Below are 18786 nucleotides of genomic sequence, written 5' to 3'. Positions count from 1 at the left end.
TGTGTAGTGTTTTTTGGTCCAATAATTAATCTCTGTCTTATCCAATTTTAATTGGAGAAAATTATTTGTCATCCAATCTTTTACATTTTTAACACACTCTGTTAGCTTAGATAATTTAGAAGTTTCATCTGGTCTCGTTGAGATATATAGCTGAGTATCATCAGCATAACAGTGGAAGCTAATTCCGTATTTTCTAATAATATTACCAAGGGGCAACATGTACATTGAAAATAGAAGGGGACCCATATTTTACTGATGATAAATGAGATGACTCCCCATTTAAGTAAACAAAATGGTAGTGATTGGACAGGTAGGATCTAAACCATCTTAGAGTCTGCCTTTGAATACCTGTATAGTTTTGTAAACGATCTATGAGTATGTCATGATCTATAGTGTCGAATGCAGCACTAAGATCACGTAAGACTAGAAATGAGATGCAGCCTTGATCTGACGCAAGAAGCAGGTCATTCGTAATTTTAACAAGTGCAGTTTCTGTGCTATGGCCTTCATACAGAATTCTTCATACAGATCATTTTTGTGCAGGAAGGTGCTCAGTTGAGCAGACACAACTTTTTCAAAAATTTTAGACATAAATGGAAGATTTGAAATAGGCCTATAATTTGCCAGTTCACTAGGATCTAGTTTTAAATACGTTTAAATACAAATAAATACATGAACTTGACACATGTTTTGAGTTATCCTTGGTTTTTCCATCCTGTGTATATATTTGTTAGTCCCCCACCCCTAGAAAAGCTGGGGACATAACACTAGTGTATGATTGAAACGATGAGTGGGCCCAGTGATATTTTGCTTGACTCCAAAACCCTTGACTCCAAAAGTCCTAATGCATCATTTGTATCATCAACGTGAATATTAAACATATACTGCAAGATGCTATCCTATAAATATGGGCCAACATTTCTAAAGAATGCTTTCAGCACCTTGTTGAATCAATGCCACTCAGAATTAAGGCAGTTCTGAAGGCGAAAGGGGGTCAAACACAGTATTAGTATGGTGTTCCTAATAATCCTTAGGTGAGTGTACAGTATGTTGACTTCATTTCTGCATTTATTTACAAGCTAAATTGCCATTTTAGTCTAACATCAGTATTTTTTTCAATTTATGAATTCCGGTTTAACCAGTTTACAGAGTTGGTCGTGATGTTTCACAACTCAACCATGATTGAAATGTTGCTGAAGCATGATTAAGTAACAAAATTGAAGAAGTGGCAAAAAAGTCTAGAACATCAGAGTAAAAAACAATTACGGGAATAATTGTGAATCGAATCATCAAAAGGTGAGTCATTATTACTTACCTAGAGTTATTTATATGATATTTTTGTACTTTTAATGCTGAAATAGCATGCTGCATGTTTGTTATCATAATTAAGCTTCTCCGATAATAGAAATTCATTGATCATATAATAATTTAGCTATAAAAGTCTCTTATCTGATAACACTTTAAATTTGATTTATGATTTTACATTGACAAAATGATATATTAGCAGGATAAACCAGCTCCATCACTGCAATGGGGGATTATTATGATATTTTGAAATATCCGATGAGAGGGATTTCTCTGGTCTTCTTCTACCTGACCTTGATCCTCGGTGTTCCTGGAAATGCCTTTGTCCTGTATGTTGCTGGATTGAAGATGAAGAGGACTGTTAATACAGTAGGGTTTATAAATCTAGCGGTTGCCGACCTCTTGTGCTGCCTTCTCACTCTTTACTATGTGATCAAGAGTGATTTTGATGATTACTGGCCATACGGATCCACAACGTGCAAGCTTTTCCACTTCGTATTGCTCATCACCATGTTTGCCAGTGTTTTCACCTTGAACTTGATTAGTGTGGATCGGTTTACTCAGGTGATCACACCGGTTTGGGCTCAGAATCATCGCAGCTTGTTCATTGCACTATTGTCCTGTGCAGCGGCCTGGATTCTGGCTTTAATTCTCAGTCTGCCTTTTGTGATGTCTAGAGGGATTCACACAGCAAAAAATAAAACATACTGCGTGCATTATCAATTTGATCAAGACCATTTTGAAATGTATAGAAGGTTAAGTGTCACCAGATTTGTGTTTGGCTTTTTGATTCCTCTCATATGCATAACAACATGCTATGGATTCATTGCACGCAAGCTAGGCAGGAGACATTTTCACTCTGGACAAGCATTTCGCATCATGTTGGCTGTAATTGTGGGTTTTTTTCTGTGCTGGCTGCCGTATCACATAGTGGATTTGATAATAATATACGGAGGGGAACCAATTTCCTCAGTAGGTTACGCAGTGGATCCACTGGCCGTCTCTTTGGCCTATTTCAACAGTTGCCTGAACCCCATTCTGTATGTTTTCATGGGGCATAATTTTAAGAGCAATGTTAAACTTTCTCTAAGACGTGTTTTTGAAAGCGTTTTCTCTGAGGAGAGAACAAAAATGACACAAACCACCCAGTCACAGCAAACCAACTCACTGTAGAACTCCTTCAGTTTTCTGATCGAATTGAAAACTATTTCAGAATTTATTTTCAAAAGTCATCAAGTCAAACTCAGCAAGTCATCTAACTTGTATTCATGATTCCTGTTTTTTAAACATGGTGATGATCTGTTGGCAAGATTTAACATCAGCATGATCGAATACTATGCTTTATTATTATTATTATTTTTTCTTCATTGTTAGCATCTTAGAAATGGCTTGTAATATTTCACTAATAGTGGCATGTGGTTTCTACGCAGATAAATAAATGAATACAGATAAATTAAAGGTTGCATTTGTGAGTACAACAAAAACATTTTATTTTACTTCTCATATTACATGATTGTCATTTTATAATCATTTTATAGTTATTTTTTCACTGTTATGCAGTTATCATTTGACAACAAAGGAAAGTGCATGAAGTACAAAGTTTTTTATAAATAAAATGCAATATAGAAGTTTATAAGTTTATTAAACAATAAATTCACTTATTTGAATTTAGAATTTTAGGTAAAAATTATTCATTATCAGTGCTAATAGTTTTTTTTCACCCAGTAGTTTAATTGTGCTAACAGAAGTTGTCTCTAGGACAAGTAGCTAAAGCATATATTTTTTCAATGTTAAACATCTTTAAAAAAAAATGTAAAAGCAAAAAATAATCAGTTACATCTTTAGACACACATATTTGCTAACAATTACTAAGAAAACTGACTGCTTAAACTACTTCCTCCATTTCATTACCATAGGCTACTCAAGTAATATATTGTCACCCAGCTTCTGTAGGTTGCCCACAGGCTTAAATAACATCAATAATGTGATATTTAGCCCCTGGGGGTATGGCTGCAATAGACATTTTGTTTACTGTAATTAAGATTTACAGTAGCAAACTGTATTTGAGTTTACAGTTGCAAACTGTACTTTACATTACTGTAAAAAAAGTTTACCTTTTAATTTTTTAATTACTGTAATCAAATTCATCAGTATACTACTGTAATTAATTGTAATATATAAATATATACAGTAATTAGATTTTATAATTTTTATATAAAATTAATTTTATTTTACCCTACATAGGTACTACTGGCATTCAATTAAAACAGACACACTAATTACTAAATATCAAACGCTTTAATTTAAAACATTGCATGTATAACACAAATACAGTCTTCCAATGCTGGAACAGTACATCTTCATCTCACCTGTCTCATCATCTGGATTCATCCTAACAAAGAATCTTTAAACAACGGAAACATAATGGGGAAAAAATATAAGCATCCAAAGAATACACAGCCATCTGCAAAACCCAGGTGCTGCTCCAAAACGTGGCCACTACCTTTACTCACCATCCACCTTGTTAGCGACAGAAATGTGTTCTCCGAAAAACAATTAGAAATGGCACACTTTTAAAAAGCAAACCCCATACAGAATACCCACATCTCTCAAACCCATAGCTGTTCTCTTCCCATGAATTATCAGTCTCGGGGGGTTGGCCTGCTCATGTCTTTCTTGATGCTTCATTGCGGTTGCCTTTAAAACACAAATACAAAAAATGCAGTAAATCTTAAATTCCATTAAAAACTATCACAAACAAATTCTAAAACTAGAAAGGCAGCTAGCCATAAAACTTGTTCAACCTAGCTAACATGCAATTTTATTTTCTCAATAGGCTACTGGCCAACATTAACACCTGAACAAAATTTCACATTAGTTAACAATGTTAATATAACTTAAGCATTGCTTGTTAAAAGTATTCAATAAAGTATTTAAAAAAATCAATAAGCTGTCAAAAGTAGTTTGAAATGACAGCACAGTTCACCATAGTAATGTTTGTCACTGTTGACAGGTAAATGTTACTAGGTTACAAAAATGTTGACACAAACACACAGACAAACGTTAGCTACATACAGGTCCATCTCAATAAATGAGAAGGTCATGGAAAAGTTCATTTCAGTAATTCAACTCAAATTGTTAAACTTGTGTATTAAATAAATTCAATGAATTGGTGACATACAGTAAATGACTGTAAAAATTACAGAAATGTTTGACAGTGTACAATGAAACCCTTAAAGAAAAGTTTGAGGAACAAAATGTAAAAGGATATTAAAATCTACATCCGTCAAACTCTTAAAAGTGATACTACACACACACACAAAAATGCATGATTTATTTTCGTCTTATACATTCCAAGTATTCATGCAGGTTTCTCTTCATAAAATGTTTCTCAAAGCATAAAATGATGCACGACTCTGTATGGACATCTAGTACAAATAAAACTTAAAAACATACCTCATGTATGGAATGAGAATGTCATGGCCCAACACGACCGCTGTGGCATAAGAGACGAGGAATGTAGCAGATGATCAGATAATCGAGCCACTGGAGGAGCACAAACCCTCTCTGAAGCCACCACATACAGATATTTACTCACAGAGATCACCAACATTAAGAAAATTCAGTAACACAACATGAGCTTAAATGGTCAAATTAACCCAACAGACACAATTTTGTGAGTAAATGAAAATTATGTCACATTATATTTTAAATTCATTTTTAAGCAAGTTAAAGTTTTGTTCAGGTTGAAAAGGTTTTGTAAGAAGTTGAGTAAGTGCATGAATGTTATTTGGATTTCAAGGCCACTGTATTCAGAAAGGTCACACCATGTTGCTCCAAAATGTACTTCACAGGAAATCACAGTACTACTATGCATTATTATTTTAGTATCTTTGATATACAATTATGGTTTTTAAAATATTTAGAAATGTTTTTTTTTTTGGGGGGGGGGGGGGTATTTCCATGGAAACAGAGTTATTATAATTAACTAAAAAGAAAAGCAAAATTAAAACCATAAAATATAAAATAAAAGTGAAATACAAATTTATAGCTATACAGACACATTAAAACTGAGTACTGAAAAATGTTTTAAAAAGGGTTTTAATGTGTCTGTATAGCTATAAATTTGTATTTCACTTTCAGTTTTTTTTAATGGTTTTATTTTTGCTTTTCTTTTCAGTTGATTACAATAACTCTGTTTTTATGGGGCATGTTTGAAAACCATGGTACATTGTTGGTAACATAATAACTAAAATATAATACTAAAACAAACTGAGGCAGTGATCAAGAAATCTGTTAACATAAATATAACAATCTTTATTTCATGACCATTAGTCTATTACAAAGTAAAATATTTGCTGTAAATCAACAGAACAACCAAAATACTGGTCGAGGTACAAATTCTACAGGTATGCAAATATAGTTACAGCGACAGACAGCGTTTTCTTCAACTATGCGTGTTTTGCAACTTTCGCTGTACGGATGACGCGTTTCGAAAAAAAAGAAAAAGGGAGAAACACAAATACCCAGAAATCCACTTAAATAACATTCACAGCTGGATTAAAACATCTTCAATAAAAGTCTCAACTCAAGAGACTAAAATAACATACAAGCAACTGCTCAGAGGTAGATGCAAAACAATAACGCGTTTTGAGTAATATATATGGAGTTTGGCCACTGTTCATATTCTACATTTGGAAGCACCCGATACAGAACTGCAGAGTTAATGTCTATTGTTTTGCAATATACAGTAATTGTCAAAAAAAAAAAGCAATTAAAAAAAAGCAATTTTTTCTAAAACAAATTGACATGAAGGTAAAAAATATCTATAATGACTCATTGCAGATTGCTAATTCAGTAATGCAACATGCAGGAATATGATATTGCATCTTTGTTGAGTATGATGCTTACAAACAAAATGCGATTAACAGAAGAGGTTAAAAAATATCAAAATCGCTGAGTCCAACTTTTACTGTGCATAGAGGAGTATAACGACAGTGATAAATAAAAGGCACAAAAATAAATTAGCACAAGTTATCACATTAACTAATGTATTTAGAGCAAAAACACTCATTTTTAATTTTTCAATGTCATCCATTATTAAGGGTTAATTTGTACAGTGTAACCATTATATAACCATTCTAGACGTCTATCTTGGCCCCAGTTATTATTAGGAAAATAGGGCACTATCAAAATACTGTTTCTAATACAGTTTTTATCCTTTAGTGACATTGGTATACCTAAACAACAATAATAATAATCCCCTCCAAACACTACAAACACAAAGTACCATATGCATAAAAAGAAAAAAGATTCGTTTACCGAATGACATTAGATGAGAGGCTGAATAAGCAGGATTTGCAAATGTGAAATTGTAATTTCTGAAATATTGACGGAAGCTCCCTGCTCCTCTAAGACAACAGAGCACCACTATTTTCTGGCAACAGTGGCACGTACTGGCGTTTAAGAGTAAATTTAGATATTTTGTTTTAGTAAACGGCTGCAAAGCTTCCAGTTAATGCCTATAGTATTCTGTAATTATGAAACTGCATTCAGATGGAGCGTTGACTGTTAATGGAATGGACTCTACACTGCTGGGTAAAATACTTGGTCCAAAACATTCAAAGTTGTGGCTTCTGCGTCAGATCTTCTAACTATGGCAAACAAAACTGGTCATCTAACAACAAAATACTGTCAACTAAATGGTGTTCTAACCATAGTATGTATATTCTTTTAAATATTCCCTATAGTCCTTCAAATATCCTCTCTCTCTCTTCATTATGGGAACAAAGTTCATAACTGCAGCCATTTGGGCTCGGGCTCTATGAGTTGTCTTTTACATTCACTACTTCAGTAGGTGCGTGACCTTCTGGAGGTGTTTGAGGGAGAGGGGATGAGAGGTTAGTGGCGATTTCTGCTGTCTGCCTGAACTCTGGATGGAGACGGAGGCTGGATGCTGAAGACACGGATGTTTAAGTGTGTGGCGATCTGGTTACAGACACTCACGCAGTACCGAACCAGATCAAACGCTGACAGCACCTACAAAAATAAAAGGGAAGAAGCTAAAGCATGGCAAATGCATTTTTGATATGGAAAGATGAGCTATAGAGCTAAGATTTATATTTTTCGCACAGATTATAATCTTAGTTAAGGTGTCTTGAACCAAAAACACAAGATGATTTTCACCCTCTCTCTGACCCTTAGTGCTTTATGTTACCGCAACTTTAAGACTTCTATACTTCAGATATGATAAGCAAGTATCTTCACATGTGAAATAAGTAATTAGTTGATCAATACTACACAGGTGAAGTCACTGCGAAACCCCGTTCACAAGCCATTGTACTTCTGTAATCAGACATATTTACAGGTAAAATATATATATAAATTGGACATTCATAACTCTGGAGGCCTTCTTCTGCCACTGAATAAAAAATAAAATCGGTAATTTTCTTAGAATTGCGTGATTTAAACTCTCAGTTGAGATTTATAAAAACAGAACTGTGGGATATTAAGTCGCATTTGCAATTCTGAGATATAAACTTCTGACGTTTTCGCAATTCAGACTTTTTTCACAGGATTACGAGTTTATAAGCATCGCTCAATGTTCGTTAAAATAGTGTATAGAGATCAAAGTTGTTTCTGAGGAAGAGCAAGTTGTTATATTACAGATTTCTTTTTAAATTTGAAATAACGTGCCTAATTGTGCGTAATTGTGACAATTCTTAAATCACGTTGACTTAATTGTAATTGTGACGGTACATACTACAGTGAGCTCTTTCTTTCAAACGATCTTACACGTACCAGAGCGACCCACAGAAGACAGTACTCGTTAATGAAACTGTTGAAGTACTGGTTCAGAAACAGCAGCACTGGTCCGGTGAAGGCCAAGTCGTAAAGACTCATTTCACTTTTTGTCATATGAGCAACCTGGAAAACAATCAGACGTGACTGTAGTGACATTAAGATTAACTGATGCTAATGCGCTTTGAGTCTGACAGAGACAACAATGGCAAGTATTTATGTTCAAATGTGCAGTAAATCATACTAACAGCGGTTTTATGCTTACATACAAGCCATAATTCTTCCTGCCAACTATAAAAACAGTTCAGGAAGAGGTACATCAATAATCTGCCAATAGTATTCATACACAGTATATTGACGTTATTCATGATCTTACCACCAGTCTATTGGTGAGTTTGGCCGAGATACATCCAAATGCTAAAATGTAAAGACATGGATGTTTCTCGAACAGCTGCATTGAAGACTTCTTATAGATCATTAGAGCAAGTGTTATTACCACTCCAATATGGAAGGATGGAGACAAAACGCTTGTGCCCTAACAAACAAGGAAAAAAAGATGCGCAGATGATTTAGACTTACTGTAAAACTCATTCTGACAAAGTAACCAGATCTTTTGTTTTAAATTAAGGTCACGTCTTGTGCATTTAAAGCAAATGTCTGATACATATTGCATGAAAAAAAAGCGTGCTTAATCTTTATTTCTAAGCATTTCACAAACAGAAGCCAATTATATTTTTAAGCTACTGTATATTCTATTTAAACTACTTTAGCTCAAATTATTATATAAAAAATCATTTTCAGGTTGGTCCAGTTGGTCCTAGACTAAACAACTCATTTTAAACTATTTTAGTTCAATTTAAAAAAGCAAGCAACTTATTAAATATAATTAAAATAAAAACACTTCAGCTGTTCCTTACTGCAACAGTAGATCCATTTTTGCCCATTCCGCCCGTGAATATAACCCGGAAGTAGTTTGTGCAGGAGTAAATGGCCCCCAGAAGAGTGCAAATTGCCGGTATTATTTTCATCTGGATATTAATCACAGGGATCTGAAAGATTAAAAACAAATCTCTCATATCCGGTTTCTAATCATCACATCATTATAAACGAAAGATTCTGGATTTCACTGAACACACAGCAACATGCTATAGAATCAACACGCAAGAAAATTTGTCCTTGAGAATATGGTATAATCAACTGACCAAAATATGAAAGAATTAAGACTGATTAGAATTACCACAGATTTCCAAAAAGCCGTTCCTCCAATGGCAGCCAGTAAGTACATGATTATAATGTAGATTTGTACCTCAGTCACATCAATTCTGCACAAGCAAAGAAGTGATTTAAAGATTAATCGCACTCAAATCTACAACTTTTCTTTCTTTCTGTAGTCCTTTATCAACAGTACAACAGCTGTCTGAAAGCTTTCCATGAGCAGAACAGAATGATCAAATATATTATTTGTGTACAGGAGCCATTGATTGTGATTAAGAGGACAGTTTTCACTCACATGCCAAAGCGCAGCGTTCCTGAAACATACGTCTGCCAGTGGGCACAATAAAACATGAAGATGCCCACAAAACAACAGAAAAACATCCAGTCCGGGTGAGTACCCAGCTGCACTGCTATACATGTGCCCAGGATCACAAACACTGCATCAGAGAAAGACACAAAACAACAAGAGGAAGTATGTTTAGACCCCTGTAACACACTGTTTGATAGGTAACATGTTTGATATGCTCCGACTGGATGGAATTAACTGAAGCTAAAAAATCAGAGTCTGTGACCAAAATACACTACGTGATTTTCTATTAAAGCTGTCAGCTCAAATCTGCAAACTGGCTCTGACTTTCAGCAACTTAGCATCAAGTTCTCCAGACTGTAAATCGAGGGAAAAATGGGGCAAAAATTGTCTTAAAGACAGACATATATATACATATGTTGCTTACACACACTTAAGATATATATTTCTCATCTATTTAGAGATGCACAGAAAATGTGGCCAAAAAATGAGACCAAAATGTAAAAAAAAAAAAATCCATTAACAGAAACTTTCAGATGAGAAACGTGAAATTGGATTTAATAAAAATGTAAATTAAGATGGATGATACATTGAAGGCAAAAAGATATAGGGCTCAATCTCTTAAATTAATTTAGTAATTAAGTCATTATAAAACATCATGCAATAGATCTAAGTGTAATTATTATTATAGTAGCCGACTATATTTGTATATGCATAAACATTAGCAGACCTGTAGAGAGGGAGTCACAGCCATGATCAAAGAGCTCGCCGAGAGGTGTGCTGCTATTGGTCCGTCGAGCCTGCTTTCCATCTATAGCATCCAGGGATTGGTAGATGAACAGACCCAAAGCACAGGCTAAGTATGCCCACGTTGGTGCCTGAAAAATATCAAATAGGCTTCAATTTCTGTCCACTTGGATGCTTTTCACTGACTCTGTGAAGGATCCTTAGATCCTCACGTCCAAATTGTGTGTGTTGTTTTTATGATTTATAATCATTTATTCACATAATCATTTTATAACCATAAGTCATTCATATGAGTTATTTGATTATTTTTATCATTTATTGTTTATTCATTCGTCATGTTTCTATATTTTTTATTTCTTATACATTTTTCCTTAGCTAATGCCTTTTCGTTGTTGTTCAATCTCATCTCTGTGGGGTTTCGTGAACTGTTTTGTCTGTATGAATGGAGATAGATAAGAGGGAATGTTTATGGAAACCCAAGGTTTATGGGATGTTGTTGTGAAGCAGTTTGGGTATAACAGTGCATGTTGAAGTTGTGCTGGTCAGACGAAGTTTGAACACTGAGATATACACAGCTAAGTTAGTTCAATAAACTCTTTTAGTTTTTATCATCACTCCGTCTCCTGCTTCTGCTCTTCTCTGTCAACTTCTTGACTTACAGTAGACTGTTAAACACTCATTTTGAGTATCCACAGCTCTGCTTACCAGTTATTCTGTTACTGGACAAACTGATATTTCCTGACAGGATCTGGCGCCCGGAGCTGGATCCTAAATATTATCTGGTGTGGAGACCCGATCTAACATTTGTGAACCAATAACCAACATGCAAGATCATACTTACTGCACAAAGGTGGATATGAGTGTGTTTTTTTATCTCTAGAAGCATAACTGTAGATACTAATTGTACTTGGAGAGAGAGTGGGAGTCTTATTGCAGACTTGAGCAATGTGGATGTTGCCCATAACTGCAGGACCCATAAGACTGTTATAGCTGATAAACAGACTCTGTTACAGCTGACAGACCAAGCTGTGTCTGACAATACACAGATCTTATAGACCCCTTAAAAGTTTGTAAACATTGCAACGTCTCCGGGTGGGCGGGGCTTAGCTGGAGGCAAAAAGAGGCGCGGACGCAATGTTGACAAGCGTAAGCTAACACGTTTTGAAGGGATTTATTAAACATGGAGGCAGAAGAAGGTTAGGAACTGTCCGAATATGTACAGTCCCTGACTCTGCGGGACCGTGAAAGCTTTTTTTTTTTTTTTTATTAACTCTTGCGGATGGATATGAATTACTTTTGGGTGGTTTGGGGAATTTTGTCAAGGCTTATTTTCTAATGTAACCTATCGCTGGGCTAACTATGATTAGCAATGTGTATTATTTTAAGAGACCATTCAAAGGATGGCACACACATCAATCGCTGTATGTCTGTTTAACATTTAAACTAGCTAGTGTCCTGAAGGTTTGCGACTTTTCACCTATAAACCAAAAACTTGCTAATTTCCTAGATAAAACCAACACACCAGTTCACATGCATAGATTATTTTACCTGTTATGAAGTGTGCACTGCAAACACGAGCATTATTTATGATCATCTCCATCCAGCCTGTACACCGTATTGCATTCTTGATTTCTGTGAAGGAATGTCTGCTGGGATCCGGTAAAACTTTAGTTTTGAAACAAAAGTGCTGTTCCTTCTATTCTGGCAGCCAAAAACCCAACAAGGAGAAATTTTAAAGTCAAAACCTCAAACTTTTAGCGCACCTGCTATGAGTTCTGCCTTATGTTTTGCCTCCAGCTAGGGTGTGGACGTTACAGTGACGTAGGCAATTAAGGGGTCTATTATGGCCTTCATAGAATAACCAAGAATTGAGTACAATTACTAATAAATATTCATAATTACACTGAGACTGATATTAAAATCAGCAATAAATACCACATCCCAATGGTCACCATTTTCATAGCTAGTGAATATTTATAAGTTGAATGGGATATTAAAATTGTCAAAAAGACCATGGCCTCCTGCTACAACAATGACTTAAATATGTAACTGAACTAAAACGAAACCTGCTGATATATAAATCAACAAAAAAAAGACAGTGTTATAATGGTGACCGCTGTATTAGCTGTTAAATATTAAAAATCAAATTAAAACTGACTATAAGTCACCAGAAATGTTATGTCCTAAATGTTGATCATTGCAAAAGCTACTAAACAATCATAATTAGATTAAAATTGATCTGAAATCAGTTGAATTAAAACTAATTAAAATCAACAACAAATAGTATTGTAACTACTGTAATTAAAGCTATTATATATTTATAAGTGGACTGAACTGATATTAAAACCAACACAGTGTTATGATGATGATGACCACTGCAATAACAATAAAAAAAAAAACCTGATATTAAAATCTAAAACAAAATGTCTTAATGGTGACCGCCATAACAGCGGTTAAATACTTCTAATTCTAACAGAATAAAATCAACAAAAATAGGAATTAATTATTGAGAATTAATAAGGTGACAACTACAACAGCTACTTCATATTCATAATTAAATTAAAACTGATATTAAATCTGTAACTGCTGCTAAAGCACAATATATAGACTAAAAAGCAAATTCAAATCATAAGTATTTTATACCACTGTTAGCAGGCGAAAATAAAATTCATTAGGATTTGTAGTTGATCTGTTTAACCCAGCAATGGAATTTCCTGGAGCGGTGAAAGTGCAGCTCACCTGTTCGGTGGCAGTGGGGCAGTAGTATACTAGTATCAGAGTACTGATGATATTGGTAGCGAGTCCCACTATGGTGATGAGGTTTGGCGCCATCCAGAGAGGCACTTTGCTCACCAGCCAGCACCAGAATCCCTGCATGAAGGGATCTAGGAGGGACCGTCCCGCACTGCTGTACTGATGCTCCTCCAGCTTTTTCAGCTGCTGTCGGGACAGACGGGCTACGGGGAGCTCCATCAGCTTGGTCAGGAGACCGTTGCCCTCTTCCAGACCTGGTGTATTCGGGTCACAGGCCATGGAGAAATTGGTGTCAGAATCTGCCCGAACACGGACAGGTCTCTTGTGTGAGCTCATGTTTCTCTGTGTGGGCGTGGTGACAAGGATCCACAAAGAGATTATGGGATTAATTCTATGGGAGCAAAGACAGTAGAATGCATGAATTATTTTCAAACACATGGAAGAACTCTGACACTACTGAAAAACTGCAATTTTTATTTAACAGAATGTTTTTATGGGGTGGTATAATAGTTATTTAGTTTCCTGCTGTTTAGTAAATAGCACTCACTATTCTACACTATTCTATTCAAAAAAAATAAAAAATCTAACTACCTTTCTAATATTTTTGTATTATATTTTCTTTACATTTTTTATACAATTCTAAAAATAAAAAAAAAAAACTCTTAACACTAGCTTGCTCTATTCTTTTTGTATTCCATCCGTTTTCTTTTTATTTATTATATTATTTAAAAGCCTTCGCTATGTATACTGCATTTAAGCTAACTGAGACTTGTTATAGCACTTATATATCATTGGTCTTTGGTTGTTTTTGATTGCTTCCACTGTCCTCATTTGTAAGTCACTTTGAATAAAAGCATCTGCTAAATGGCTAAATGTAAACGTAAATGATTTCCACACTTCAGTCAAGTCTGGAACAATCAACAAAGTTAAATGTATCGTTCAACAACAAGAGAATTTTAAAGATCAAAGTGCGAGAAATGTATACTTTGATGCCTCTTAAAATATTATGTGGTTTACAACCTTAACTTAAAAAGTTAATTTTGTCAACATTAAAGAGCTCAGAAGTATAGTTCATCTAACAGCTATAAAACAAACACAATGCTATTTTTGTAATTTCATAGGGTTTTCAGTCCCCATTTAAATTTTATTTCAGGCATATAATATAACATATTATAAATGTGATATACGTTTACAATTATAGTTATATTAAAGATATTTAGGAGGCAGTTTGATTGATCTGCACTGTTTTATGGCGTACTTACCAAGTGACTGTATTTATTAGATTTATAACAGCCCATTAAAATCTGGAAAATGATGTCAACTTGATAACCAACCGATGAGTGACGTCGTAAGCTTGATGGCGATCTGTCAAACGTGTCAGGCATATGATAAATGTGATACAACGTAGATAATTATATTATAAACATTTTAGAGGCAGCGTGATTAATGAGTTGGTTTGTGATCAACAGTAACGTTAACGTTACCTTTGTTTACGTGGTGAAAATGTATTTTCTCCGCAGCATTACACTGGAGATACCCGTGTAATGCCAAAGGTTGAATACTTAAACTATGATTAAATTAGAAGAAATGCCAGAGCGAAGAAACGTACACGAGAACAGAGAAGACGCTTCGTTGAAGGATGGTTAACCGACGGAAGGATAAACGGCGTGGATCACAAGCAAAGGCGTGAAATGCGCTTCAACAACGCAACGAAGACGCCTTCCGGAAGTAAGCATTTCACAATAAAAGTCAACTACAAAATTTGATAAAATACAACAAACATTTTTTTTATTAATATACATGTAATAATATAAATCGCATTCATTTATGCATTAATCATATGTGTTTTAATCCAGTTATTTAAATATGGACTAATTAAAAGTCGTTGTTACCACAATAAATACTGGTTTGGTTTCCTCTATAATTTCAGCAATTTTTACAAAACCTATAGCTTAAAATGAAATGAATACTACTAATAAAATGTGACAGTATCTTTAAAATACATTTAAAGATACATAAAAGTATATTTTTGTTTTTGTTGAACTTGCCATTGTCATATTTTTGTTTAATTTTTTGTCTATAGTTTTTTTTTCCGTACATGCAGATAAACTAAACGAAAATGAATTAAAAATGTTGCCTTGTCAACTACCTGAAATATAGGGAAATCACAGTTTAAGTACTAAACAGAAACCAAAACAGAAAGTCACGAAACAGGATAAAAATTGAGAATTTTGTTGAATCATTCTTTATTTAGCAACCACTGAACTGAGAGGTGCCAACGCTGAAATCGTCAGCAGTGGATAAGTGGAATTCCCTATTTGTTGTGAGAAACTAGCTGTAAGTTATTACATTTAACAAATTTTAACAGATGTGAGAATGTTGGGAAGTTTTAAACGCAAAACACTAAGTTGGTGGACTGTTAACTTCCTTTCCACAAGGAAACATGATATGGCACAAAAGCATTGTACAGATAAACAGATGAGAGATGGCAAAGAGAAGATCATGTAGAAAAGGGACAGCAGTCATCAATAAACCAACAAAACTAACTGCTGACAATTCTCACATACATTCACATACCATCAATATTTTCTTCCATTGCATTTAATGCTTTTTTGACAATGTCTTAAACTTCAACTATTATACCTTCAAGAAATGACAAGGTGATACAGAGTAAATTGCTGTAACAGCAATCAACAGAAACATACACCGTGCCCACAAGTATGGTAAACGGACCCTAAAGAATAAGGTTATTTAAAGTGCAGATGAACCGGTCAGTCATGCTAGGAACTAAATGATAAACTGTTGCAGAGTGTCCATGCATACAATTTAGAACAACTTCAAAAGAAGGATTTCAGTGGTAAAACTAAAAAACAACCCCAAAAGGGTAGAACTTGTGAGTATCAACTGATACAAGTCTGTACCCTTAACCTACAATAAAAAAAGTAAATAAATAAAATCGACACTAATAAAAAAAAAATTCTAAAGCTTTCCTCAGAATCATTTATCAAGGGTTTAATGATGAAAAAAAATCCCCTTATTTTATCCTCTTCTGATTTGTAAGAGAATTACCCAACGCTTTATTTCACATGTGAAAGTAGGAAAGGTATCTTCAGAATACTTCTGAATACTATCAAGAAGCCTACAGGCCTCTTGTGTTTGTCATTTCTCCGTGAGCGTGTTCCAGGCTACAGTGCACGGGGTCGTTTGGGGTTAATCTGCTTGCTGGCTTGTTCCTCCTCTTGGAGAGTAGAACGGAATGACCTCACTTTATCTAATAACACGAGCAGACACACATCCATTAATAATCATTCCATCAGGGGAAAACTGAAAGGAAAAACTAAAATAACATTCTAGAGGATGCATTACCTCTGAGCTCAATAAGGATATCAATCTTCTGGTCAAGAATCTGCTCGAGCTGAGAAGAGTAGGAGTCCACGTCATAGTCCACCTCCTCAGTCATCTCCAGGAGAACCTTCTCATCCTCAAGCCACCTGATAGACTCCTGTCAGACCATAGAACAGAAGCAGACCAAACCAAACGCTGACGTCAACTGGACTAAAAAGCTCTAGTATGAAAGTGACCTTAGAGGAATGAATACCTGAAACACAGCCCTATGGTCCTCTAGAACCTGCTCTTCCATCTCCACCAGATGAGACACCGCCTCGTGGAACGTGAAGAGCTGAGGGGAGACTTCCTCTTCCTGTCAATATTCAAACACAAGCTTTTATCCTACCTACAAGTCTTAATGGAGTTTGATCCACAGTATCTAAAAGTAGGACAACTCGATTGCGGTTTCGATCGTTCTTTTTTTTTTATTAGCAATATTTAGTAAAGATGTATTAAAATGATCAAGTGACATAATATAACTTATGTTACTTGTAGACAGTAACAGTTGGTCACAAATGACACTTCTAAAAAGTATCACTGAAGTAGGTGTCATTATTTATCATTGTGCATGCAGTTTAAAGCAGAGGAAGTACTAGGAACAGAAGTGGATTTACATTCTGTTCACAGAGCAGTTTGAGGTCATCTCTCTGCAGGGGAGTTGCCCAATTCCCATTCCTCATCCATGATGTCCAGCTGGTTGAGGGCATTGACATTGGGGCGGACTCCTTCCGTCACAGCATTGGGATCCACGGTCAGCTCCTTCACTCTAAATTCACAGATTGACAGCATTTGTGATGATGTTTATCAGAGCAATAGTGCTGACATAAATGACACCATGCACAGGTCACAGGACTCAACTGGAGAGATGCTTGATTTTGCTGTACACTCTTTACCTTATTTTTAAAACAGAATTTTTCATTATTTGAAAGGTTTTATGCTCTTAAGGATTTTAAGACAAAATCAAGCAGATTGTTTGTTTTTTAATACTAAAATTGCAAACATGAGTATTTCAATCAGTGCAGCTGGAAATATAAATTGCAGCAATTTGAATGGCTAACGCAACTGTTTATGGTGTCATCTGATTTGTATTAATTATGTACAGGGATTGTGTGCATTAATATTCACATGATGAGATATTTCTAAAGGAGAGGTAAGGACAACAGCACCACAGATATGCCATACACTCCCAGGGTTAGAGAAATGAAATGGCAGCAGAACAGAGGGGAAGTGAAAATGTTTACACCAAAAGCAAAATCATTAGTGTGAGATGTGAGTGCAGCCAATGTTTCTAATAAAAAGAAACAGACTGTTGTTATATACATTGTCGTGCATGAGTATTCCCATGCATTGGTTGCAAGCCAATGTGGGATGCTGGTCATCTACTGAGCAGTGCTGGGGAAGCTACACTGAAACTGATTGCCAAGTTACAGTCATAATGTAAAACACTGTTCCCAACTCTACACTGTAAAAAATGATTGTGATTTTAACAGTAAAAGAATGTAAAAACGCTTCAGTAAAACCTGTTAATTGGTTATGAGCAAGTTTCCATACTATATACAGTGAATAACTGAAATTACATTTAATGTACTTTTACAGTGAAATACTGTTAAAATGTGAAAATACGGTTACATTTTACAGTGAAATACTGTTAAAAAATGTAAATTGACACTCCCAGAATTCCCTGCATGACACTTCATATTTCATGTTGTTGTTTTTTTCTTCTTCAGGTGTATTTTAGGATGGCGGGCCACCCGAACTGTATTAGTCACACTGCCTCCTAAATATCTTTAATATAACTATAATTGTAAGCCCGCCGGGAAGACACAGACCCGACTGGAACCGATAGTTATTCCACCTTAAAGGTGCAGTAGGGAACTTTTGTAAAAAAACGTTCTGTTTATTAACCGCTAAAGCGTCAAAAGTTCCCCCCGCAGCTTTAAATTGCTATTACATGTCTAAACCTGTTGTGAAAAATACAGCTTTTTTGTCTTACCTAAAGCCGTTAGTCTCTTTTCATTGTACCTGACTGCCTGCGATGATTACAATCCTCCGACAAGAAAGTTATCCATGTTATTCCAAGTCCAAGCTTAATCCACTCATCATTCCAGCTTCAAAGTCCACTTGATGTCACGGTGACGGATGACAAATGCAACTGTGCACATGTTCATTCTGACTCGAGTTAACTAGCATAATAACTTAAATGTTTGCCCTTGAACTATAATAAAGGATTGCCTGTTCAGTGCCATGGCCGCTAACGTTATTTATTTGCT

At 35.2% G+C, this 18786-nt stretch overlaps 2 protein-coding genes and 1 pseudogene across 4 annotated transcripts; 1 reads left to right on the top strand and 2 right to left on the bottom strand.

Moving 5' to 3' along the window:
* The first annotated feature begins 1530 nt into the window (after nt 1-1530).
* Nucleotides 1531-2478, top strand: LOC113074546 (C3a anaphylatoxin chemotactic receptor-like). The gene has a single exon (XM_026247407.1). It carries the CDS (start codon nt 1531-1533, stop codon nt 2476-2478), a length of 948 nt encoding a protein of 315 aa, XP_026103192.1.
* Nucleotides 2479-5589: 3111 nt separating this feature from the next.
* On the bottom strand, nt 5590-14838 carry LOC113074547 (choline/ethanolaminephosphotransferase 1-like). 3 transcript variants are annotated; one of them, XM_026247408.1, is made up of 10 exons: nt 14614-14838; nt 14392-14494; nt 13115-13520; nt 10359-10506; nt 9617-9758; nt 9344-9428; nt 9024-9155; nt 8483-8641; nt 8107-8232; nt 5590-7344 (listed from the first exon to the last, which is right to left on the bottom strand). In XM_026247408.1, exons 3-10 carry the CDS (start codon nt 13463-13465, stop codon nt 7207-7209), a joined length of 1281 nt encoding a protein of 426 aa, XP_026103193.1. In that variant the 5' UTR covers nt 13466-13520; nt 14392-14494; nt 14614-14838; the 3' UTR covers nt 5590-7206. The 3 variants fall into 3 exon arrangements, with proteins under 3 accessions (XP_026103193.1, XP_026103194.1, XP_026103195.1); XM_026247409.1 differs by having other exon boundaries at nt 14739-14838; XM_026247410.1 differs by lacking the exon at nt 14392-14494 and having other exon boundaries at nt 14739-14838.
* A 530-nt stretch (nt 14839-15368) lies between these two features.
* Nucleotides 15369-17320, bottom strand: LOC113074548 (kinesin-like protein KIF2A; annotated as a pseudogene).
* Nucleotides 17321-18786: the final 1466 nt, after the last annotated feature.

Source organism: Carassius auratus, unplaced genomic scaffold (assembly GCF_003368295.1).
Source record: "Carassius auratus strain Wakin unplaced genomic scaffold, ASM336829v1 scaf_tig00015083, whole genome shotgun sequence".
Lineage (NCBI taxonomy): Eukaryota > Metazoa > Chordata > Actinopteri > Cypriniformes > Cyprinidae > Carassius > Carassius auratus.
The sequence above is the reverse complement of the archived record's forward strand: the minus strand, read 5'-3'. Positions and strand labels throughout refer to the sequence as shown.

Excerpts from the sequence above, each read along its gene's own strand:
- LOC113074546 (XM_026247407.1), top strand. The coding sequence starts at position 1,531 with ATGGGGGATTATTATGATATTTTGAAATATCCGATGAGAGGGATTTCT.
- LOC113074547 (XM_026247408.1), bottom strand. The coding sequence starts at position 13,465 with ATGAGCTCACACAAGAGACCTGTCCGTGTTCGGGCAGATTCTGACACC. Across the intron at positions 8,642-9,023 it reads AAAATGGATCTACTGTTGCA|GGCACAAGCGTTTTGTCTCC; the intron begins GTAAGGAACAGC and ends CTTGTTTGTTAG. Across the intron at positions 7,345-8,106 it reads GTCTTCTGTGGGTCGCTCTG|GTGCTGTCAGCGTTTGATCT; the intron begins GTACGTGTAAGA and ends TTATTTTTGTAG.